We start from the raw sequence: 25,965 nt of genomic DNA, 5'->3' as shown, positions 1-25,965 counted from the left end.
CAAGCAGAGGCCTGTTCTACCCCGGGACCTTCACGGGTCACTATATACTACTGGCCTCTGCTGCAGTGAACACTTTGACTAAATGATGATTGAATTATAACAACAGAGGCCAATTCTATAATCATGTTCTTCGTTACATCAGTCAGCTCTCCCTGGTATTAATTTATCTTGTCAGCGTCTTTTTGTTTATTTTTAACTATATTAACTATTCTGGGACTAAATGCTAGACACATATTAGATGATCCTGAGCACTAAATTGGGCGAGTACACTTGGCTGCTACAGGCAGCTTGACGATTATGCACGTGCAATACATGCTAACCGTGTCATGAAATCAACACCGCATATTCCTTCGAATGATAAGACTGCAATTTCAGGCATAAGATACTGATATTCCACGCTAACCTTTAGTTAAGACGAAGACAAATAGATGATTGGGACATTGACAAGCATTTTAGATATTCAACAAATTTGTTAAAAAAAACCCAGGAAAATGTCATTTGCTTCGTGAAATCGGTGGTCCTAAACATATTTGCTCAGTATATTGTGTTGATTCAATTCGTTGGGATTGTACCTGCTCCCAAATCGAGTGTGCTTTAACAATTCATGCGTGAAACGCAAGGGGAAAATGAACTACTCGATATTTATCAGACAACCTGTCTCCCTCTTGTTTCAACTGGATCGTTCTGTGGGGCGTTCCCAAGTATGCAAATTGGGGTCATTTGTCAGGTCGTGGATCATCTTATATGTGTTTACTAGTAGTCTACTTTCCTTACTACAGACTCTCACTAAATCACTCCTCATTCCTACATACTTCTACTGCATTTGTTACCAGCATTCAATGATTACACTTAATCGGGGGTCAATAAAATATTCTGGAACTGGTCCCTTCCATTCTATTTCGACTTATTTTCATATGAACCGAAAAAATATTACTGCAGTTATAAAATCTGAAAATGTCTTTTTAAAATTATTTCTCTATTTACAGATCAAAATGTATTTTTATGTGATAACACAACATGTTATAGATGTCAAAACCTTCTTTATTGCTCACACAACGTTTCTGGGTTATTAATTCCTTGGATGATTGGGCTATTCAAGTGGATAACGAAGAGGCAAGGAATAGCCCAGAAGAATTGTGTGAACAATAAAAGAAGGAGATGACATCCATAACATGTTGCCTTTTACCTGAATACCAACTTTTACATGCCTCTCAAGAAGCAATTTTAATATTTATGGACAATTAAGACTTGCAAGATTTGAGACTCACACAAATATATTCCCTAAATGAGCTTTTTGCGATCATGGACAAAACAATATGATAGTTTATAAATCGTCACGTAAAAAACATCACAACAAGTATATGGCAACTCTTCATAAATGAAAATAGATGAATTAAGGACAGTCCTACCAATGCAATAAATAATTACCACAATAGTACGATGAGCGTTTAAGGATGAGCAAGGGTATTCCTAAACCATTAATACATATTTGACTTTGATATGCATATGCATGTGCGGCATCAGCACATATACCACGTGTAAAGCATGATTATGTATGGTGCAATGGAATACTAATTTATTCATGCAAGCTTTTTGAGTCATCAAAGTGCAGCGGCGATCAAACCTAGAAGGTAACACCTCATGAGATCCACCGGATCTATGCTTTTAGGCACTCTGACGGTAAAACATCAAGAAGCAGTCCAATGTATATCGGCAATCTCACTAAAATCAGATTTTTATTCAGGCTACTGATAAGCACAGATCCTAGTGCTCTAATTAAGGGTCTCGTCAGAACGATTTTTCACCCGAGCAAGCAGAGCGTCGATCGCTAACCAAATTGAGTGCATGTCACATCAGCTAACCGTGCCCCGTGACCGTCCAAGCACCAAGTGTACATTAGCCAGTCAGAATGATTACTATCTCGGGTTTCACGTTACTAGAATCAAACTTGTGACTTCCAGTTCAAATGTTTAAGAAACTACTCGATTCGAAATTTGAAATCTGAACAATAGATAAAGTCGGGCCATTCACATTGTGCATGAAACTCCATAAATATTAAAATCAACAGGTGGAAATACGAGAGCTGGTTGAAAAGCTCAAGTGTCACTTTGAAGGGATACTGAATATTTTGAGCATATGTTTTTTGACTGTAAATCATGAAAATAATACCTTGAATCAGATGACTAATTTGTTTCGCTGTGACAAGTCCATAAAATATATTACTGTCCGGTACAATTGAAAAATGGACGAGCAGTTCACGCTATACAATTACGTCAATGGGTGGTTTAGAAATTAACATTTCAATCTCTCATGTATCTGTTCAACCAGGAACCTTAAGTTGGTCCCATTCGTCAATGTTCCACTCCATTCGTCAGATACTAGGTTTGATTAATACACTGTAGTCCTCACAGAGGACGATCACATCAGCATGAAACATGAAAAGTTTTCTCCACGTAAAGACAAAAAACTATATTTGGAAGTGCCTAAAACAGAAGTGAGTTTGGTTGCTTTGTTGTTTAACGCCGCAGTCAGCAATAACCTAGCTATAAGGCGGTTATCCGCAAGTAATCGCGCCTGGACCAGGCAATCAAGTGATCAGCGATATGATCATCGACATGTGCCAGCCAAATTAGTGACCACCCGATTCCTTTAGTCGCTTCTTACAACAATCACGGGTTGTTGTAGACCAATTCTTATCCTTATCTGCACGGGTAAAGTAAAAGAGAAGGCCCTACCCAACTGCATCCAATCCCTCCCCATCGCATCCCATCCCAAGTGTGTGAATGAGTGATTGAGTGAGTGAGTAGGGTTTTACGCCGCTTTTAGCAATATTCGAGCAATATCACGGCGGGGAACACCAGAAACGGGCTTCACATATTGTACCCATGTAGGGAATCGAATCCGGGTCTTGGTCGTGACGAGCGACAATTTTAACTACTAGGTTACCCAACCACCTCATAGCCCTACAGAACGTTGCAATGATGTAGAAAGCTATATTATTAGATCCAGCTGATTTATGGCGATAACCATGGTAACATGAACACAAAGTCTTCAAAAATATATATTAATATCCTGTTTCATTTTTATGTTTCGCATATAGCCTGTCATACAAATTTAACAGCTGGCGCCAGAAAGAAACACAAGGGAATACAGTGCATGTATTGTACATGTATTTGTTAAAATTTCGCATGTTTCTCCCGCTGTTCATGACTCTGACATCGACGCGTTGGTTTATTAATTCTCTGTTCTACATGGACAACGTATTTCTTTCTCTGTACATCTAGTTTCTGAGTGAACGAGTTCATAACGACCCAGCCGGTCATGTTGCAGCTTTGTTGTGGTTTTATGTGATTTGGCTTAACTCGTCGCGTGTGGAACACGTCAATAAATGTTTGCACCAAGGACTTGGCAATATACAGAAATGACATAGGACATAGCAATGTATAGAAATGGCATGGGTCTTGACAATGTACATCAACGAAGTGGGATTGACAATGTATATCAACGGAGAGGGACTGGCCACTTTACATCAACGAAGTGGGACTTGAGGATGTACATCAACGAAGTGGGACTTGACACTTTATGCCAACGAAGGGGGGTTGACAATGGACAGGTATGATTTGAGGCAACTACGAACAGCAATGTTAAGCGTTAATCATATCAACATGTACATACTGAGGTAAAAATTATGTCTTCACTGTACATGAGGTAATTAACTGCGCAGGTTGTTGTGTTCACGTCTGCTTTATGTACATATGTATAGCAGCGTTATTCACGCACAGCCATGCGAGAGAGTAATAGGTCCAATACTGTCTCTCATGCGCAAGCAATGACTGTGTATTAAAACATGCAATTTTGTACAGCGCGAGATTTCATTTACCCATATCCTCAGTCGCGAAACTGTGGCGAGTACGGTTATACGTCCACAGACACAGGCACAGACATCATGCAGAGCCAGACGCAGATAAAGACACAGGCACATACGCGGGCACAGGCATCGACATAAGCACAGCCACAGGCACAGCCACAGCCACAGCCACAGACAAAGGCATATTATTAACTGTCATTTCATGTACAAGAATGTACTAAGTATACAATATACACTCTTCAAAGAAAAAATAAACGCAAAACCCAAATATCAGTGAAAATTTGGTGTTATTCAAGCACGTGTAGATCAGTGGAAAACAAAGATACATGTAACGAAAGTTTGTGGAGCAATGCATTGCTTTCATGGTCATACTGCATGAGAATAACATTCATCACAGCCATTACTGCTGTTCACCATGATCGCCTCCAGCTGCTACTACTGCCCGACACCTCCTGGGTATAGACCCAATCAGTCGTCGGATGTTTTGTTGTGGAATCCTTCTCCATTCCTCCTGCAGCATATGGAACAACTGTTGAAGATTCTGTGGTGGATTACGACGTCTACGTACCCGTCTATCGATCTGACCCCAAAGGTGTTCGATTGGGTTTAAATCCGGGGATCTGGAGGGCCAGGAGGGAGGTATTTATGTTGTTTTGGGCCAGGTAGTCCACGGTGGCACGTGCTGTGTGGGGCCTGGCATTGTCCTGTTAGAAGAGCTGCCGTTGATGGTCAACAAGGTGAAGGATGTGTGGACGGAGAATCTGGTCGATGTATCGATTGGCCGTCAGATTGCCTTGGACAAGCACAAGTTCCGATCTGTGGGTGTATGATATCTCTTCCCACACCGTAACACTCTCCACCGAATCTGTCCACGTGTCTGAAGTAGTTAGGAGCAAAACGTCCATGACGTCGTCTGTAGACACGTTCTCTACCATCACGTCGCCTGAGGAGGTAACGGGATTCATCGCTAAGCCATATGCGCTTCCAGTTTGCCAGGTTCCATGGCAGCACCGTGTTACACCATCTCACTTGTCGATGTCAAGGAGGGGGCAACTTTTGGGCGTTTGGCACGTATTCCTACTTCTCGGAGACGGTTCCTGATTGTCTGATCGGACACTCTTCGGGCTCCAAACTGTTCTTGTGTTGTGTCCCGGGCGGAACGATGGCGGTCACGTATGTGGGTTACCCGGATGTACCGATCTTGAGCAGGTGTGGTGACTATGTCTTCCTGACCTTGGATGGTCATTTGTCGAATTTGTTTGACGAAATCGATCCCACAATCGAGTTATTGTGCTAGTATGAACGTTGAAGATCCTTCCCACCTTACTCTTTGATTCGCCAGCTTACAAATCGTCCAATTGCCTGATTTCGATCGGCAGCGTTGAGTCGTCCCATTTTCGTGTACAGTACTTGCAAAGATCGTGGATGAAATTGTGACATTCATTTGTCTTTTATAGTCACATACTGTACTCATGCTTTGCACGTGAGAAACAATCATTGTGCCTGATATTCGTGCTGCATGACACCCACACACATCATGACAATCCTGATTGAAAACAACGTTCAAAATCATTTTTTGTTGCGTTTGGTCAAGAGCGATCTTCTAAAACATTCCAGAAACAATGTGCAAACCTAAAAAACGTTTGCGTTTACATGTGTGTACAAAATTGTAGGTATCATTTTTTAATTTCATTGTGGATTTCGTTTTGTTTTGTTTTTGAAGAGTGTACAATACAGATGAGATATTTATTGATGAAAATTAAGATATAAAATTGGGGTGTGGAGCTGACAAATAATTAATTATTTTGGCAGTAATATATCAGTAATGCACCTGTCGCATATGAAAACCTAGACCTATATACTAGTCGGATTAAACCCAAGATTAAGATCAATATTTGAAACGAGACCCAAGGCTGCACATGTGGTACCAAGTCTGGTGTCTGAAATGAAAATATTTTACAGACAAATCAGTTGTTAAATGGTTACGATATAACTGTATACAAAGGGCCTTTAAGTATTTTCTCAAACCTTAGTAATCTAAACTTGTGAACCAGTATACTGTATATGCAGCCCCTATATGTTTCACGGTCGTTGTGGCCGGTTACCATGGCAACAGGCCCTTTAAAATATATCAAACAATCTGAAATAATTTTCATTGTATTTTCCCACTTACCTGAGCATGATTGCGAGTTCGCATAAAAAATCATAATAACATTCTTGCCTCAAGTAAACAAGGACCTTGGTAAAGATTTGACCTCCCGCCATCCCATGGTGGCTGATAAGGTCCATCGCTTTTCACCTTGAACTTCCACCGCGAGAAACACGAGGCAACAAAGCGATAACAGAGAGGAGAAAACCGTAGCACGAGACGGGAAAGCGACAGTTAACGCGTGATGAAAAACCGGTAGCAAGAGACGAGAAGGCGATAGCACGAGACGAAAAAGCGATACCACTGCGCAAGAAAACGCGCTAGAGTGTGAAAGCGATGACCCTTATCAGCCACCATGCCATCGGGATATACACCTCCAATACCGAGTGTGTCGTATTGTCTTCCCATCGATCTCAGTATAAATGAGATAAGATATCAGCTGGAGTAGAGAAGCTGTCAACATATCAGTATTGTGGTGCCTTCTTGGCATAAAATGACGGATATTAAACATCGAAATTTCGACTCACAATATTTCCAAGAGCGCAAAAGAATATGGGGTAGTCTAGTGTTCACAGCGTTCGCTCTACACGCGGAAGACCCGGGTTCGATTCTCAACATGAGTATAATCTGTGAAGCCCACTTCTGTTGTCGTGATATTGGTGAAATATTACTAAAACCCCTACTAAAAAGGTGAACTCCGAGAGCGATTTTCCCCCATCCAGTGACAGTTCAGAATGGAGAGGGTTAACCAAACAATGCAAAAACCGTGGGATATTGTTCAGACGACAGTAGACATATCTATTTTAGATGCGGAATAGTGGTTCAAATGGTCCGTGCTGATGGTACGTGACAGAACGCACACGGGATCTGGTGGCCAAAGTTTCAATGCAGAAACCAGCTTTGTCATTGCGATTCTCGGATGCAATGCGATGCGATGCGATGCGATGCGATGCGGTGGCGGAATTGCTAAACGCAATGACTGACCGCACAATCCGTCCTTTTCTGTCTATAATGAGGGCCCCTTGCTCTAACCATACCAGCCAGGCGAGATATTACGCCATGAAGGCCAAGGACAACCCTTCCACAAGTAAATACGTAATACCCGCGTACGCATCGAAGCATGAACAGACATTATCAAATAGCGCTTGAGATTAAGCTGTGCCCTGTGGGGTTTATGATAGAAGAGAATCTACCGAATAGTTGCTGAATGCATTTATAGACAAAAGAAATATGGTTTCGATTCACACTGGCCATATAATTAAACAGTTAGGAAATTTGAGTAAAGTTTAATAAACTCTATCAAATGATTTGCTCTGTAACATCATCCTTGAACGTCGTGCAGCTTCTTGTGTTTTGAAAAGAATGATATTACTGAAAAATACCAAAACCAAGTATGCCGTAAAAAGCAGGTGACATCGACAGTTTGACAACGATTTGTTTCAGCCATCGATCAATAGTCAGGTGATCCAAATGGCATTTGATAAGGTATAGAACAACGTTACAACAAGTGAATACATAATTTATCGAACACCTGTGACGTAATACATAGCAACGACTTAAGCACTTACTTTCGGGTCTGGACAGGTAAAGCACTGAACGTTTCCACCGAGCGTCTGATCTGACTCAATGTCGGCCACGAATATCGGAATAGTTGAACTGCTTATGGTGTCCAGGGGCATGAACATTATGTTCGTAATTCGTCGTGGTTTGCATATAAATTAATTAATTTTTATTATAACAGGAATATTTTTTGACATGGGGAATATTATTGTATGGGCAAAAACAATGCCAGTACTTGTATTAATGCAGATATTTGTGACTTATTTGGCAAAATTAAAGTTTAAGTATGCATGTAACCGTTTATGAAAATTAAAGTTGTCAGATTCAAATGAGTCGAATGTGGCAGTCATCATCTTCTCTGTGTTGAATAATAACTGTCTCAGTATATATCAGTATACTGAAATCTCGCCTGATGAACAAGGCCAGTGAATTTGGTAACAAACCTTAAATACTTTATTTATAGATTAATTAGGATTTGGTAATGCCTGGCTTTTTCCTAAATCTCACAAAATCATGTTTTGCTGATGGGAATGTATTGATTCTCAAAATTGTTTATAGGTAGTCTCACAGTCTCTAAACCACATTATTTTCCTTGCTGCCTAGCCCCCCTACAACACTGAAGCCTCGGGTGAAGCAAGCATAGATTTCCCCAATCTCTGGTCTCCCAAGGGCATCTTTTCAATTTAAATGGGTATATTTGTTACAATCAAAATCATATATGTTCAGAGACTAGGTAATAAGCTAAATTGTTTGTTATCCACAGCTTAAAACATCTACTTGATGAGAGCACTAGTTGAGTAAACAACCTCAGATAAACTAAGGACCATAATGTTCTTGTATTTTTTTCTTAGCTCACACAATTTAGCGACTGAACTTTGTCCATCTTTACAGTTCCTCGCGAACATAGCAAATTTAAAGTTTCTATCTGAAATTATATCGAAAAAGAATAACAGGGTTGTTCAACTGTCCAGCTTGTAGCCATCCTAACCAAACATGCATAAAACATATGATTACATCATCCCAAAATGGCTCAGATAGCGCTTGTATCTATTACCTACGATGGGAAATATATCGGGGTTAATATTTCTTGTACGATGAACAACGCCATGACGTCAGGGTCCTTCTGTGACGTTGCGTTCTACAAGCGGCGATGACGGATAGCCAGTCCATGTTTGAAAGTAGATTTGGGTTTATTTTCATCAATTTAACGACTTCGGTAATAAACAGAATATTATATTAGTGCCCATAACATATTATGACTTCGTCCTCGGCCAGTATTACTTTTTGCGGTTCCATAAGAAGATGTATTCACCTCATCACCACTCTATAAATTATTGTATAATAACATGAGTTACGACTGACAGTGCTGTGACGTCACAAAGGTGATGACATCACAATGTTAAGATGTCATAAAGCTGATGACGTCACAATGATATGACCCCCCACTGTGATCACTGCCCGAGTAGCCTTAGGGCAGTCTCGTGTACAGATTAATTCATTCTTTTACTGATAACTGATGAAGAATGATTTTGGATGATACATAAAAGCTCATCCTCGTGTCTTCTCTTATCAATATATCTGATGTTGTCAAGCCTCGGATATGTAAATAACTAAGCAACTCGTATTGATATATCTGATATCTGATGACACTTGGGTGAGATTCTCTATGTACATGTTTCTCTAAAAGAAAACGTCTATGCAGGGGCCTATCGGGTTTCCAATACGTATGAGAAAAATATAAGTTTACGTATTTATGAGAAATGACTTCGAAGAGGAAAATTCGCTAAATCCTTCACGATTTCATCATTTTATCAGTGTGTTAATATGATGACATACTTCTCTAAATACAGATTATCGTTTACCATTTAAATACCAGTTGAAAGTGACAACTACTGAAATTTAACAGGCGTTTTACTGATTGGATCGGATTGGAAAATGAAAATGAATTTCATTATGTTTACTTTAAATGCCGTAGTAAGCATTGGATCCAGGTATATACTGTATAACACAGTTCGACCGATGCATGAAACCACTGAGTGAGTGAGTTTAGACTTTGAAGGTTTACACATAATCTGTTTTTAACACAATACTTTGTTAAAATATTGAAAAACTCGAAATTTTAGCCTCCGAGCTGAAAAATATATTGCCATTTCTTACAAATTTCATGTCAGGAATCGACATAACGGGTATCTGAGTAGGCTATGGTAATAGGAAGTGGGGTATCCGGGTAGAACATTTTGACCTGTTCCAGTACTCCTTAGCATTCGATTGCTTTATTATGTTAATTTCACTTAAATTAGTAGTCGGTCAGATTATTATGTTCGTCTATTATAATGTCTTAGAAACCATTCCCTCTCCCAAACATCGGGCGAACAAAGCATCATAACTTCAAAAATTCATTCATAAAAAGATTATGGAAAGCAAAAACAGCTGACTTTTGACAGAGGTTAATTGAGATTTGAACAAATATCAGTTCACTACAATTTTACCAGATACATATGCAGCAGACATTGGTGACACTGTTTTACAACGTGATGTCCCATCTTCTCTGACCCCAAGGAGATGTTAAGGAGGTGGTAGTTGTTTTGGGCTTGCTGCGTCTCAAATCGTGTAGATTTTAACATAATGTCACCGGGTTCAGCTTTGGAGCTGTTGCTGGCTGTGTTTATATGATCAGAAGTATCTAAATGGTGGATGGTGTGTATATGAGTGATACCATGTGACCCTCTTGGAATACTTCCCCTCTACCCTTCGCGTTGACTAAAAGAGAAAGGTGAAAGAATGCTGGGAAGGGAGATAGTATTGCTCACTACTAAAATGGAGAGTACTCGTCTGTTGTGCACACGTATGTCTTAATTGCCTCCTGTTAGCTAATGCGCTCGTTCAGTATTGAATGTTTCAAATAGGTCTGCCCTCAGTCAGGTGACACGCGCATCGCAAATGTCGATCTTGAGTAAGACTTTAAGCCTGCCTCCGTTCAGAGTACATATAAGTCATTTTTATCATTTTCATCAATATCAAACGCCAGGTAGACCTGTGATCCGGGAGTGAGAAATACGTAATGGCACCCGGCGTAATCCACTACTGCACTCGGATAACCACTAATAGGACGGGGGCCGTTTAGGGACCGTTCATAATTAAGCTTGGGGCGTAGGTAGGGGTGATTATGTTAAGTATGGAGTACCGCATCTAAAATATTTACAATGTGAATGCCTTCCCTTACTTCCCCAGTGAAGCTCCTTCCATGTCTTGTCATGGACAATATCAATGACAAACACCCTTAGTACATGTGCATAAATCGACCCACCTCCACACACCCCTCCCCTCTCCTCCCCAACCACCCACCCCATGAATTATTATCGGTCCCTTACATAATTAAACTGAAATGTCCGTGATGGGATTTGAGAAAGTTACGTAAGTATTTTAAATATAGATATGTAATCTTACGCGAATACATATTCACAAGCAAGTCGATATAAGTGATAAGTGTTATCGTGATTAATTTTAAAACATGTTTATGTGATATCTGACTGAAACTTTCATTAACATTTATTAAAAAACATAGACCTATTCGGCATGCTTGTGTAATGTCTCAACCGAGTAGACGAGCGTCACAGGCAGATAAAGCAATCCACTCCGCGGGTTATTGACCACCTATAGCTGTACAACGGTCATTTCTTTAACCAGACTGGTCCAAGGTCGCTCGTGGGGGTCGAAACCCCGGGCTCACATGGGCAAAAACGTGCTTGCAGCCTGAAGCTGTCGTCATTTTCCGCCAATCGTGCACAAGGTCACATGACCTTAGTTTGGGATTCTGATTGGTTGAACGTATAGTGGTAAGAAAACGTACATACTGTTGAGGGTGGAAGGATACGCTCGCGGAGACAGAAAACTGGCAAAATGGCAAATTACGGAGTGTTTAATAGCGGGTTGACCCTCAAGGCACTGCTAGAAAACCCCGAGCTTCAAAGCCCACCAGTAGCAAACAGTGAGTATTTACTGCCTTTTCGTGTGCGTGTGTACGTGTGTCTTCAAGGCCGACCTGGTTTATATCTCCCTGCCCCTTCACTCGTGTGTTATGACAGAGGTGTATAAATGATATATTTCCATAGATCGATGTTCTTCGATGCGTGTCAGTTTCAGCATTCAAAGCGGTTCACATTACTACGCAACTTACTACCACTTCAAGTAATGCCTACTCTTCGGATCCGGGTATGAATTCGCAATTTTGTTTAGTTGTTGACATTCACACTTCTGCCAACGTGACTCTAAGGCGGATATAGGTCATGTCAGTGCACATGTACTCTAAGTGGTATTTTCCGGTATCAAATGCCTCAAACAGCGAATTCTCAAGGAGAGAGGTCACTGTAGGTCCTCCCGTGAACAACGGCACTATTATTTTTCTCTATTACTAACAGTGATACTGTTGTCTTGTGGGGTAGCCTCCACGACCCATATATTGACTTGAGCGGAGATATTGACCATGCCCAAACAAAATTGTTTACCTTTGATGAAAGTAATGTTTGTATTGTCTTTTTTGTCAATTCACGTTAGATATGGAGATCATTTGTTCAAAAAGAAACAGGGATGTAAAACATGTTAAAGATCTGTACAACTACCAATATCTGTAATCAAAACAATGTCATCAAGATCAGTGTTCAAACACATTCTTTTCTCAGTTGCTGAGTCGGACAACAAATTAAAGTGTATCTACCTTGTTTACCTAGGCACTTGGGTAGTTTTGGATGTATTATGCTGTGAAAATGGCAGTGACACATCATGGGTTTTCTACAACCCACTAATGTTCTCATTTCTTTAAATCTGTTGATTTTGCATTTATTCCCTATGACCTCTAAGGCTCTATGGCATGTTTTCCCAGTCGGAACTGTCAATACTGCTGTATGAGGTGCATTCAGTTGTGTTGAGGAAGAAATGAGGACATAGAGTGACAAATATTTCATCATTCAGAGCGGTGCTCTTAATTAGGGCAATGGGAACAACTGCATTAGTTTCATTGTGGGTCGAGAAATGTGGACTCATCTTTAGGACAACATTTCACTGGATATGTTTATGGTATATTTCTGTATAGACAACATACCTGGGGTATACATAGATAATAACAAACTCCTGACAGGGGATGACACTGGATTATCTCACCCAAGTAATATTAATCATGATGTAGTTCTCATGCCTTGGTGAGTGTTTACATGGTTAGTGTAATCAGGGATACTCTATAACAGGGATTGGTCACTCACTTGCTTTCCTTACCATTTCTACTAATTAACGTGTGCCTCGTCATGCTCCACTGCACACGTGGACATGGTTTGTTCTCAGCGCAAATCGGCTGCGCTTAACTGTATTTCAACCAGTTTATTGTCGGAAACTATCGGCATCTCCCGGAGTAATACTCGGTAAATTGGAGTAGGCTCCCCTGAATGTTGTCACAACAAGCTGGTTACACTTCCTGTCGCCGAATGATGCATGTGTGGATTGATGAGAGGACTTGAGAATGTGCTTACACATTGCCTTGTTCAAAGACTCTCTGTTTATGTGACAATTTTGATACAGCGTTCGAAACGATCGCCAGCCCAGAGGCCCAGCGTCGGTTGTTAATCAGGCCAACAGTTTCAGTTATCTGCAGGCCCTTGTGGTCTTCTGTCAATTAGATCTCATTTCTTTTCAACTAGCATCTTGCCCATAATTTGTATTAATGTTCAGGAATTATCCCTGATCCTTCATGTTAGGATAACTTCCAGTTTCACTTCACAGTATTATATATTCAGTGCCGCATAGGAATGTCAGCAGTCTATAACTAATGTAAACTTCTCTGTGCTCCATACACTTCACTAATGGATTTTGTAGGGACTGTGAAACTCTCTACAATGAAGACTATTTTGTTTTTATTGGTTTGATTTCAACAAAATGGGTATGCAGACTTTAAAGACTGCAAGTGGCAGCAAGCCCTGATGGCCAAATGGCAAACCAAAGAACTGCAAACACTGTTATTATATGTATTTGAAATGATCTGTTACACAATTAAAATGTATCATTATGTTTCAGTGGTTTTCTGTTTGTGTGGAATGCTTAGGCTGCATAAAAATATGTTTCTCAGGCACATTCTTTTCAAAAGTGACGAGTAAGACTTTGATTTTTAATTTTTGATAGAAAAAATGTGACGAGGGAGGAACACATTTTTATTTCTTTTTCCTTCAGGAATACAGTTTGGAAAGTTAAGCACATGTTAATGAGTTGTAGATTCAGTCACTCTCATTCTTACAGACACTCAGTCTATAATGGACAAATGGACGGTCGTTGCAAAGTCGAAATTGTTTTTTTTAAGAGGGCAGTTAATGAAGATGACCAGATGTCTTCCTGCATGTGCGCAATTGCATGGATACTGACAGAATGTCAACTGACAGTCACTCCCACCTAAAAAAACAGAAAGTTTAAAACCATCACAAAGCGTTAAAAAGTCCTTTGCAGTTTTGTCAAATATCAACAATAGTTTCAGAACTAAAACATTCAAGCATCAAAGGCATCCATGGCAGATTAGAACAGATCAGATATGTCATACCTCACACTTTCACCAGATAGAATATTCCCCTCAATACTTAGAGGTGTATTTGAAAGAAATGAATTTTAGGATGACTGAACACATTCAAACATTGGCTTGTAGAAATGAGTGATCAGATCAGATCAACGATATGTCATATTTTTCACACACATGAAATACTTGTGAATGTATACACTCTACCAATTATTTTTTAATTCATAAAATCATCACTATTACTTCCAAACACCTCTCACCAGATGGAACGTTTCCCTAACAGAAATTAAAGGTGTGTGTGAAAGAAGTTTTTTGAGCAATAACTAGAAACACTCAAAAATGCTGTGTAGTATTTCAATGGCGGATCAGAACAGATCAGCGAGATGACACGTTTTTCACACACCTCAAATACATCCTAACAATATGTTTAGATTATCAAATTATAAATATTACCTGCAAACACCTTTCGGGTCATAGTATATTCCCCTCATAAATATTTAAGGTGCATGTGAAAGAGGTTTTGGAGCAATAACTAGAAACACTCAAAGTTACACTATTTCAATGGCGGATCAGAACAGAACCGCGAGATGACACATTTTTCAACACCTCAAAAACACCCTACCGATTTGAAACTTTACTACAAACATGTTTCCTTATACTGACACTAATTACAAATATGTGACTAGAACTGAAGTAACAGAACAGGTGACTTACCTTCTAAGTGTAGGTTCCGAGTTGTCACAAAACTCAGCGAATGTAATCAGCTGTTGAAAATGAACCGAGCTCAATCTTAAATACTAAGCTGCCGCCATATTGTCTCGACCGGTCACGTGACAAAGCGAGACATGCGTTCAGCAGTTTTTCGAGGAGTTTCACCTCCCCTCTCTATATAGGCTCCCTGGTGTAATAAGGGAAAGATAATCTGCCATTTCACATCAGGAGTTGGTCATTGTTTTATAACTCATATAAGTTTTTGATGTGAAAAACCTGCTAAAATGATAACAGCTGTTTCACGCTACGGAAATCCACAATTTGGGGAATCCCCATATCCCTGTGCATCATGTGGCTTCATTTACAAGACTTTTATTGCATTATTGCCATCTTAAACAGGTGTGTTCCTGGAGACTAATCAGTCCCTTAGAAACATGTTCTTTTCTCAATTAACTTATGTGTTTGGTTTCTTAAATCTCAAAACATATGTTTTTTTCTCTACTTCAGTGCTTGAAGTGTGTATTAATGATTGTAAACAAAACTGTATTTAATCAAATTTGTGTGTGAGCATTTTGTTAGGAGGGGTTAACAATAAACAAAACTGAATGTTATTTATCATATTCCTCTTCTCATGTACAAAAATGTTCGATGAGTAAACATTGAATGAATTGAAAAGATGAATGAAGCACATAGAGATTTTTTAGGGTTACATCTTCTTTGTACAGCATGTTCATTAAATAGCATCTTCCAAAATACCAGTCCAGCGTCTAATGAATGAAGTAGTTCCAGCATATTGTTTTTAATCAATGAAATCATTTATTTTCTGAAGGAGCCATTTAGTGTTCAACAAAAGGTGTAACCTCCCTTGGGACTTACAGAAAAAAATTCTGCTCAGTGTCATCTTTCCCATATGGGTAATAAATCTGTAGTATAAGAGGCAATGACCCCATCAGAATTATTTACTGTTTACTGACCCACTGATGAACCTGATGAATGTTGTCAATGGTGCTTACTGATTGTGACAGATAAAGCCCACATGATACCGTACCACTACATGCCAACGGCTGCTATCTAAGAATATAAACAGCTAAGTAAATGTGTTGGTCAGACTGGGTGACTTAGCAGATTGCATGTCATTATATCCAAGCTGTGTGAATTAATCATCCTGGTGTGAATCACTGGAGTTTCGGGTCCAGATTTGGAGTATTTCAGCTGAATATTGCTGAAACTTTTGGCAAAGAAGAAACGAATAACAAACATTAACTTCACACTTCAGTCTGTAGTCCTTTAAAGTTTGTTGTTTGAAAGGATAAAACAAACAAGTAACAAGGATGCTGACTAAACACTGGTTCTAAACAACTTAGTTTTCTTGTTAAATGGAAGAAGAATGCTTTGGGTACCTACCTATCAAGCTACCAAGTACCATACGGCTGTAGAGTATGTTTATGTAATAAACTACGGATATAAGGAACATGTTTTAGTTTTCTGCCTTGGTTCCATACTAAGTATTTTTTGGTGATGGTGTAACCTAGTGGTTGAAGGATACTTGAATGTCAACCGAGTTGTGGGGTGCCCTGTCATCACATTGCCAGAATACTACTAAAAGTGGCGTGAAACCATACTCACTCACTTTGGTCACTACTTTGCATTTTTGGTTAAAATGCTTACATCAAGCAATGTCTGTAACAGACTAGAATTTGTGGTCCTTTGTGGCATTTTTTTTTAACATTGTCTTGAATGACCGCTATACTTCCAATGCCAAGTATGCTGTAAGTTAGTGTAACATAGACTTCCGCCAGTCATAGTACCATAGCTTTCTGAACCAAGGCCTAGATTTTTAAAGCTCTGTTAGCGCTAAGATAGTCGTAAGTTAATGTATGGCACTTACCACAATCTTAGCGAAAAGAGAGTTTCGAAAATCTAGGCCCAGGGCTCTGTTGCATCAAAAATGTTCATGCCCATGACAAGTGACATTTTGACTGTTTCAGCAGCAGAGAAGGACAAGAAAGCTGGCAAAGATGGCATGTATGATTCAGGGTCAGCCTTCCTTGGCCCAAACTTATGGGACAAGACCTACGACAGTACAGACTTCAACCTGGAGTACATGGATCTGGATGAGTTCCTTTCCGAGAACGGCATCCCGATCAATCTGGACAATGTCTTGAATGGCACTGATCTGAACAGCCCTGATGCATCCAAGAGCCCATCCAGCAATGGCTCGCGGAGCCCCAAAGCATCACCTTTGCCCTTTGTATCGCCTCCGAGTCAGATTCAGCCATCGCCGCAACCGTCTCCACTTTCATCACCCCCACAGTCACCCCCACAGCCTGTGACCCCTGTTGCCTCGTACGACAGTGTCCCAGCATCACCTCCAGGTATCTGTCGTATGTAACAGTATCATCAGTGAGTAGGCTGAGATAAAGGAGTGACCATCTAAGACCCAGTACGGCCAGCATATCTTGGTGGGGACTTACCCTAACTGGAATTTCCTGCAGTATCTTGAAATTATGCAAATGGAGTCTTAACTGTAAATAGTGGGATTTATCTTGGATTCATAACCAAGTGCTTTTGCCTGGCAAATCAAAATTTGTACATGTTCCTAGTTTCATAAATTCTCAAACACTGGGAATATTAAATTCCTTTTGGCAACTTTTACTGTGACTGGCATATTTGGGGCCTGATGTCAGTGTCAGCAGTTGTAGAGGATTCCCTAAAATATAAATGTATAAAGATTTGTGTTTATTTCAATCAAGAGGTTGGAGTAGGCTTGTGGTGAAAGAGTTTGAAGGGGCCGTTCATAATTTATGGAGGGGGTTGATGATGATGTACATGTACATGGTTGGTGGCATTTTTGTACGTAAAAACATTTGAAATTAATTCTTAAGAATTATGAGAGGGAGTGGTGGTGGTGGTCACTGATTTTGTACATCACTTGCTGGGGGTTGAGACTTGTACACAAATATAGGGGTGGGGTAGGGGTAAATCATTCACATTATACATACTTCTCTATACACATCATTATCATCTTCATACACCACCTCTCCCACTCCACACTCACCACCCCCACCATACATTATGAACAGTCCCTACGTGATGTTTCAATTTCGGGCTTACCTCCCACAGTAAGCTTGTAGACAGTAGTGCAACTGGAATACAGTTCAAGGTGGAGTTAAACCGCTCACCTTGTAAGAAGTCTTAGACTTAGTGGGTTCCTAATAATCTGTAGCCACTAAGATGTATATTGCATCCTTTTCAGCTCTAGCAGAAAGTAAGCTTGGTGAGTCCAAGTCCCCTGAATCGCCCCAGTCCAGTGAGTGTCAGCCTAATGTAGACTTTGAGCTTTCACCTACTGATTTGGCTTTGGTGAGCATACCAGGTGTGTATGTTATTTCTGACCAATGTTTTCCTACTTTGTAGTGACCTCTTCAACATCTTACAGTCCTGTAGGAAGCCCAGCTGCCAGTCCTAAATCTATTGACTTTACTGTGTCTCAAGATGATTTGAGTCTCGTTAATGTTGAAGGTAAAACAGATGCATTTTATCATGGTTGCTTTCTGCTTTTGATTATGAGATCTTTGTTTCTGTGGTAAGACATGGACAATATGTAGTCAGCAGGTCAGAGACTTCGGAACGCCCAGAAGGAATAATAGGTTTTGTACATTGTGACAAGAGAACTGATATCATGACAAGAGAACTGATATGACAAGAGTACTGATATCATGACATGAAAACTGATATCATGACAGGAGAACTGATATCATGAGATGACAACTGGTATCATGCTATGAGGGCTTATGTCATGACATGAGAACTGGTATCATTACATGAGAACTGATGTCATGACAAGAGAACTGATGTGATGTGAGATCTGATACCATTATGTTGGAACTGGAAAACTCATCATGGCATGAGAACTGATATCTTAACAAGAGAACTAATATGATGACATGAAAACTGATGACTTGAGAATATATTATGACATGAGAACTGATATGACATTAGAACTGATGTGACAAGAGAATGTATCATTGCGTGAGAACTGATATCATGGCAAGAGAACTTGTGACTTTAGAACCCACATCATGAAATGTGAACTCATTCGAAACACATTTTAAGACGTGAGAATGTATTAACTCAGTAGGCTTGCACTATTAAACTGATTTAGTCCAGACCTGGACAGTTGCTGCATGCCTGCTGTTTTTCAACTGTGCATTAGTCATTAATGGGTCATTAAAGACCGCATCATGCCCTCACTTGTGTTTGAATATCAATATAACAGATCATGTGATTCATGGTACTTCTGTTTTTTTTTTGTGTCAGGTCAAGAAAACTTCGATCCACGTAAGCGGTCATTTTCAGAGGAGGAGTTGAAACCTCAGCCAATGATAAAGAAATCAAGAAAGGTAAACCCAGTCTTTTCAATCAGTGACCATTAAATGGCAAATTGAGTGTACAAGTTCTTTGATTGTGTGATTTACTGCTTGACTGTATTAGATGAGCCACAAGCTGACAAATGACCCCAATTTCCATATATGGGAACGCCCTCCAGAACGTTCCTTTTGAAACACAAGGGAAACAGGTTGTCTAAATATTGGAAAGTTCAATTTCCTCGTGTGAATCGTGTCATTATGGTGCTTTTGTGAACTGAATCGCTCTACGAGACACGTAGTAAACAGTAGCGGTATTGAATCCTGCCACGGTCAGCATGTATTGCACTTGTTTCACCAATCTTCCTGTAGCCTGCTTGTCACAAACACGTTTACTGTGCTGGCTCATCTGATACTTGTCAAGCAGTAGGTTATTGATATTTAAGCCCAATAAGTTGACTGTATGCGCCAGTTGGTTGATTGTGTCTCCTTTGCGGGTTGATTATCTGATCTAGATGTTCATTGTTCTCCCCTGCTGCAATTCGGAATGGGGCACTAAGTATTCAGCAGCGTCTGTATGTATGTATGTATGTATGTACATTATTGTTACTGCAATGTCTCATGAACTGTTGTGCCCAACGTCTTCAAATTTGGTGACAGCCTAAATTTGGGGATTACACAGACATGAGTTGATTTTGGTAACCTTGACCTTATTTACAAGGTCACCACATCTCTGACCACTTTTCAAATTTATGGAAATATGATGTCTTGTAAAACATTGCACCGAATGTCTTCGGTTTTGTCAACGACCTACATAGGGTGATTATGCAGAAATCTGTCATTTCAGCCATTTTGTGTGTGACCAAAAAATAGAGAGAAGTGAATATTTCAGTCTTCTTTAGTGGCAGGGAACATTGCCAAAGAGAAGTGAATATTTCAGTCTTCTTTAGTGGCAGGGAACATTGCCAAAGAGAAGTGAATATTTCAGTCTTCTTTAGTGGCAGGGAACATTGCCAAAGAGAAGTGAATATTTCAGTCTTCTTTAGTGGCAGGGAACATTGCCAAAGAGAAGTGAATATTTCAGTCTTCTTTAGTGGCAGGGAACATTGCCAAAGAGAAGTGAATATTTCAGTCTTCTTTAGTGGCAGGGAACATTGCCAGATTAGTGGCTAACACTTGCTTGATCTACTTTGTGTATTGTTTGATCCAATTCATTCATTGTGTAACCAAGTTGTTGGAATTTGTGATCTTGCAGTTGCGTTGTGCGATTCATTAGGTCACCTGAAAGCATTTTGGAGCATATGATTGGTCCTTAGTCAACATGATCAGATGACCTAAACACAACGTTTCAGGTGTTGCTTACTTTATTATTTCAGATATTTCACCCATTTTTATCTCTTCATTATTTTGTTTTAATGTTACTCATGACAATTTCCAGATTTTTGTCCCTGATGACAGTAAGGATGACAAGTACTGGTGTCGGAGGAAGAAGAACAATGTGGCAGCTAAGCGGTCCCGGGACGCCAGGCGCATCAAGGAGAACCAGATAGCCATGAGAGCGGCATTCTTGGAGAAGGAAAACTCAGTTCTTCGTACCGAACTTGAAAAAATGAGAAAAGAAAACTCACAATTGAAGCACTCATTGGCCAAGTATGAGACTGGAAAATCATAAGTATGATGAAAGGAAGCTGATCAGTCTCCGTGAAGATTGTAAAGTGTTGATTGGAAGGAGGAGTGATTGGTTGTGGATGTGTCCACTGTATGATGCTGTGATGAGGAGGATGTCGTGAGACTGTTGATCATCAGTGTTTTACCTCACCTGTTGAGCTAGTTCTACACAGTTTCAGATGAGTAGTTGTTACACGTTGTGCCTTGTCTTGTTGTTTGTTTCTTGGCCTCTCAAGTGCATCATTCCAAGGGTACATGTTGCATTAAGTATAGCCACTACAGTTCAACATTTACCTTGTAGTCCATATTTTATTCTGTTTTTCCTTGTGTCTAGAGCTTGTGTTAGAAAGAGACAAAGCTGTAGCTGGTGTGTGAATAGTACACATGGCATGATTTTTATGGACATTTCCCAACCAAAACATGAGTTAGTGCTTTTTATGTCAAATTGGAACTGAAGTATTCAATATAGTTCTGTCACACCACTGCCTCAGTTTGAAAAGTATTTATCTGTACTTAATATATTGTATTAATTTCATTCAAGATATTTTTATATAAAAACAACCATGATCACATCGCCAGTAGTTTTTTGCACACTATAAAAGCACTACCTTGACTCGTAAAGGACTTTATTTCAGATCGATCAATTCTGTGTGTTGTCTGAACTCCCCATTTGATGACACAATGTTGAGTTTTCAGTGGAAAAGATTTTTTAGTTGCCATCCTTGGTCACATGGTATAACATAGTTGAAATGTTTGTTGTAGTATAACTAAGTGATATTATGATAAAAAGATACAGACCAAAAGCCTCAAATCTGCTAATAATGGGTCAGACCGTCCCACGTTCCAGTGGTCTTATCATTACATTAAGTTAAATCCTGGCATAATGCAACTGAAATTTGATGTCCTTGTGTCTTATCATGCTTATCATTGTCTCTGTTGTTATTGAATATGTGTTCACCTGGAACAATGATTAAATATATGACTTCACTGTGAACAAAATAAATAATTTCTTCCAAGACCAAGGAGGTTGAATATTATACACAAGAAAAAAGGCTTGATTTATGGATGGTTTCATCAAAACGATCATGGTAGAAAATTAAATAACAGCAAAATTCTTTGGCTGATGCCATGATAAAACTGAAAACCTGTTCAAGGTAACCATGGTAACTGAAGGTCCATATCTTTTGTGCAATTTGTATTCATAGTTTATTTTAATGTGTACCATGTTGCCACTGAACTAATACAGTATGACACTGTGTCTCCATTGCTGAGAGTACACATGGCGAATATGGGTCTATTACAGCCATAATTTTATAATGCTATGCATAACTCATTCATGAAGTCTTGTCACCTCCATAACTCAAGGTTGTGGAATGTACTTTTGATATGGACTCCACACACCGACTTTTTGTGAACCCTACCATAGAAGCAATGTGTGGAGGAGATACCACATGGCTACAGAATATAAAAGACTTTGTCTTTACCAGATATAACCTGGTCTCTTATTGGTATGTTTCATCAAACAAGGCCATCACTTTATGTGTTGGTTAAGAAAATGACGAAAATTACCAGCAGTTGCATGTATTCATGGCAATATAGGATTTAGTGCACACAATCAGATAAGTGGTGATTGTTGTAACCTCATCAATGGAAGATTAAAGGATTCGTTGTGTGAAAATCAGCACCAACTGTTATGTGACAGAATTGTTATCTTGAAAAAGTTAAAGGTGAATATTCTGTGATCTATGAGTATTTTTGTAGTTGATTGCCGATTTTCAAATATGAATATGCATGTACTGCCAATAATGTGTCACTTATTGCCAGTTGTATTTAGCCATAGAACTACATTGCATTTGGATGTGTATTTCAGCTACTCACAATGACTTAACTCAGATTTCAACCTAACTGAAAGAATACATTTCATGGAACCTATTGGTTTGTACTGTCGATTCAGTAATTGAAGAAATTCATGTAATTTATGTGTTTTTTTCTGGCTTTTATTCAGTGATCAGGCAGTAATGGATGCATTTGGCCATAAACCAAAAAGGAATTCAGAAACTAACAACCAGTTATTGATTGGTGGATATATGGTCTTGAGGTGTAGTGTAGTGCTGAATCTAGTGTTGTCTACAGATATCTATGGCAGAGATTAGATATGCAGTGTCCCAAATTATTTCAATGACAATTTATACAAATTTATTTAGATTGTGTTTAATTAATGAATTTTAAAGCATAAACTTGTGTGCCCACTTAGCATGAATCCTGTAGAAGGATTTACTGATTATGCACATAATATTTTGTGGTTTTGACTCCATAAACACATGGCTGTGTATTGGTTGGGTCTTAATTAAAACATTTTCCCTTCTAGATTTGTTGAAATTATATTTGTAATTCATGAATGGGTTGTTTTTATTATGATGTAAATATTATCTATTTACGGTTAAATGTTAAATAAAATGTTTGAGAGAGTCTGTGGCCATCAGGTAAACATGAGCACATGAGTGTTTTCAAAATAAAAAAGTTTCATCTGTACAAGTAACCTGAAATAACCATTCTCACCCATTAACACACTCGAGGGGAACAAAAACTTTTTTAGTTAGGTGTTATTAACTATGCTGTTTCTTGTTCTTGCTGGTTAAGACAAGTTAAGAGACAAATAAATGGCGTGCATTCATTTTTATGTTTAAAAAATATAGATATTATTTTTCTCCATTGTAAAAATAATTCAGATGATTTGATTTAAATAAATGTCAGTTAAATTGTTTATTGACTTTTTGACGTGTTTTAATGGCATTTATTTATGGCCAAGATCTTTTATAGAAAAATCGTCTGTAATCATTTCACCTTATGAAGGGATTTGGAATGACCCCGAAATGTAGTTTGGAAAAGATTACAGAAGATTTAACCATAAAAGATCTTGGGTAACTTTTAGGAAGTGAATTAAAATATAAATGGTATACAGTTGTCATTGTGTTGGTTTTGTGTTTGTGGTAGTCATTAATTTTCTTGTTTCGAAGTCATATAAGGAATGAGTAGCCTCTCCAGGTTGACAAAGGGTGTTGTTTGGTCAGGCGGGCATTACGAGAGGTATTGACTCCCACAAGGATGTTCCTTACCCCCTTGCTAATTGTTATGTTTATCTTGCTTGTGTTGTATACTACGTAGATTATGAGTTTGCTGGTACATACACTGTTTCATGGAAATGCAGTCCTTTGTCCTCAACATATTATTTTTCTCTTTGGCTGTATATATCTTCTTAGCTGGTTTACAGACTATTTGCCATAAAAACTCCAAATAATTAAGAAAATGTGTAAACACAATTAAAAAAACTAACATTCTTTGGCTGTGTAACAGTAATGAAAAATGAAAAAAATCTCTTGATATTTAATTGCATTTGGGAGGAAAGTGTATGATGTGTAAACTCTCATCAAGAAATAAATTCCATTCTATATCTCTTTATGGAAGGCAAATCAGGAGTTCATGTATTTTTTTTTTCACAACTTTGAATGTCCGACCAATATTTTGTAAACCAACTAATATAAGAGCCTTGTAGACATATCATTAGTTTTAGTGTTATTTTGTGAAATATTTGTTTAACTCGATGTACATGTGGTACGCTTGTGGTCAGTTAGTATTTGAGGGTGACAGTTAATGACATAAGATATATTTCATTCAGTTAATGACTTGGCATCAACTCCAAATTGAACAATTTGGGATTAATCCCAAGTCATCAACTCCAAATTGAACAATTTGGGATTAATCTATTTGCGATAAGATTTCTGTCTTCAGAACATTTCCGAAGACATCACAAGGAACTTGCACTCTGCTTGGTCATTCAGGCATAATACTCAGTTGTGATGATAAAGAGACCTTATCATTCACAAATGTTTATCATTCATGACACAGCATTCTACACCTTAGTGTGTTCCTGTTGTATTGTAGTTGTTGTACTTTGGTTTTATCTCCACTCTAGTTGTGTAACGTTACGGAAGTACAGTCTTGTATAAGCTGGATTTAGAACCGTTGTAATCCATACCATACGTAAGATACAATTAAGAGTCATAATTTTATTTGTAATTATTTTCTTTCATTTTCCTAGTTTATTTCATCTAAAAACATGTTTCTCCACCACACACAAATTCCCATTTCGCTAACTGAAAATTTTAAAACCAGTGCATGGCTGTGATTCACCTAGTAAATGGGAAAGAATATGGACTTGCATAATAAAACTGTTATGTTGGAATATTGTATCACACACGTATCACTGGGATATCCAACAACACTGTACGTTACACCTCCACTGGGAGAAACGAGGGAACTAGGTGTATAGAGTTAGATGAAATGCATTGAACAAAATTACTGATTGATCAAAGTTTGTCTAAATTTGGTCTGGGTCAGTTATTATCTACGGTCTGTTTGCACTACAGAACCTGATTTCCAAACCTACCTAATTTATCTACTGTATCAGTCTATTGCAGTATGCTATCGGTCACTCTGATCATTTGGATTTGTGTCTGTATTGAAATAATGTTGTCAACTCTCTTTAGGTATGTAGTCTTTTAAGCATAATGTTCTAAGCATATGTACTTGATACTAAAGCAATATAATTTGGGAAAGATAGCTAACTTGAATGGTTGTAAATGTTTAGGTATTTTTGAAAGGCCATCACTGAGAAAATGTAAAGAATAAAGGAAAGAAATATCAAAATATATAATTACAGAATTAAGAGTTCCCTTCAACATGTTTTATTGACCTTTCAATTTATGGAAATATTCTTTAAGAGTTGCTCACATTTTTTTCATTGATTTGTGTATATATTGATATGTTGTCAATAAACACTGTGTACTCATGTGTCATTTGTAGTATGTACTTTGTATTCATTGATTAATTGGGAAACAACAAAATACTAGGATTCACTATCATTCAGTGAATTGAATGTATCCCTTCAAAAAATCAAGACAAAGTTTGCATTTTTTTTTAACTTCTGTTAGTTTCCACACTAGGATTCCAACATCCACCACTCAACAGTGTGAAAATACCATGAGTGAAAACAGAACATTCTTCAACTTCTTCTGACTGGTCCTTGTTAAGTCTG

At 38.7% G+C, this 25,965-nt stretch overlaps 1 protein-coding gene across 3 annotated transcripts; it reads left to right on the top strand.

The window, feature by feature from the left end:
• The first annotated feature begins 11,388 nt into the window (after nt 1–11,388).
• On the top strand, nt 11,389–25,726 carry LOC137274069 (thyrotroph embryonic factor-like). 3 transcript variants are annotated; one of them, XM_067807052.1, is made up of 5 exons: nt 11,389–11,565; nt 16,824–17,210; nt 18,092–18,211; nt 19,156–19,238; nt 20,641–25,726. In XM_067807052.1, exons 1-5 carry the CDS (start codon nt 11,478–11,480, stop codon nt 20,872–20,874), a joined length of 912 nt encoding a protein of 303 aa, XP_067663153.1. In that variant the 5' UTR covers nt 11,389–11,477; the 3' UTR covers nt 20,875–25,726. The 3 variants fall into 3 exon arrangements, with proteins under 3 accessions (XP_067663153.1, XP_067663155.1, XP_067663154.1); XM_067807054.1 differs by lacking the exon at nt 18,092–18,211 and adding an exon at nt 18,253–18,357 and having other exon boundaries at nt 11,398–11,565; XM_067807053.1 differs by having other exon boundaries at nt 11,411–11,565; nt 16,827–17,210; nt 20,641–23,827.
• Nucleotides 25,727–25,965: the final 239 nt, after the last annotated feature.

The sequence above is a fragment of the Haliotis asinina genome, chromosome 2 (genome assembly GCF_037392515.1).
Source record: "Haliotis asinina isolate JCU_RB_2024 chromosome 2, JCU_Hal_asi_v2, whole genome shotgun sequence".
NCBI lineage: Eukaryota > Metazoa > Mollusca > Gastropoda > Lepetellida > Haliotidae > Haliotis > Haliotis asinina.
This window is presented reverse-complemented; position numbering and strand designations above follow the sequence as displayed.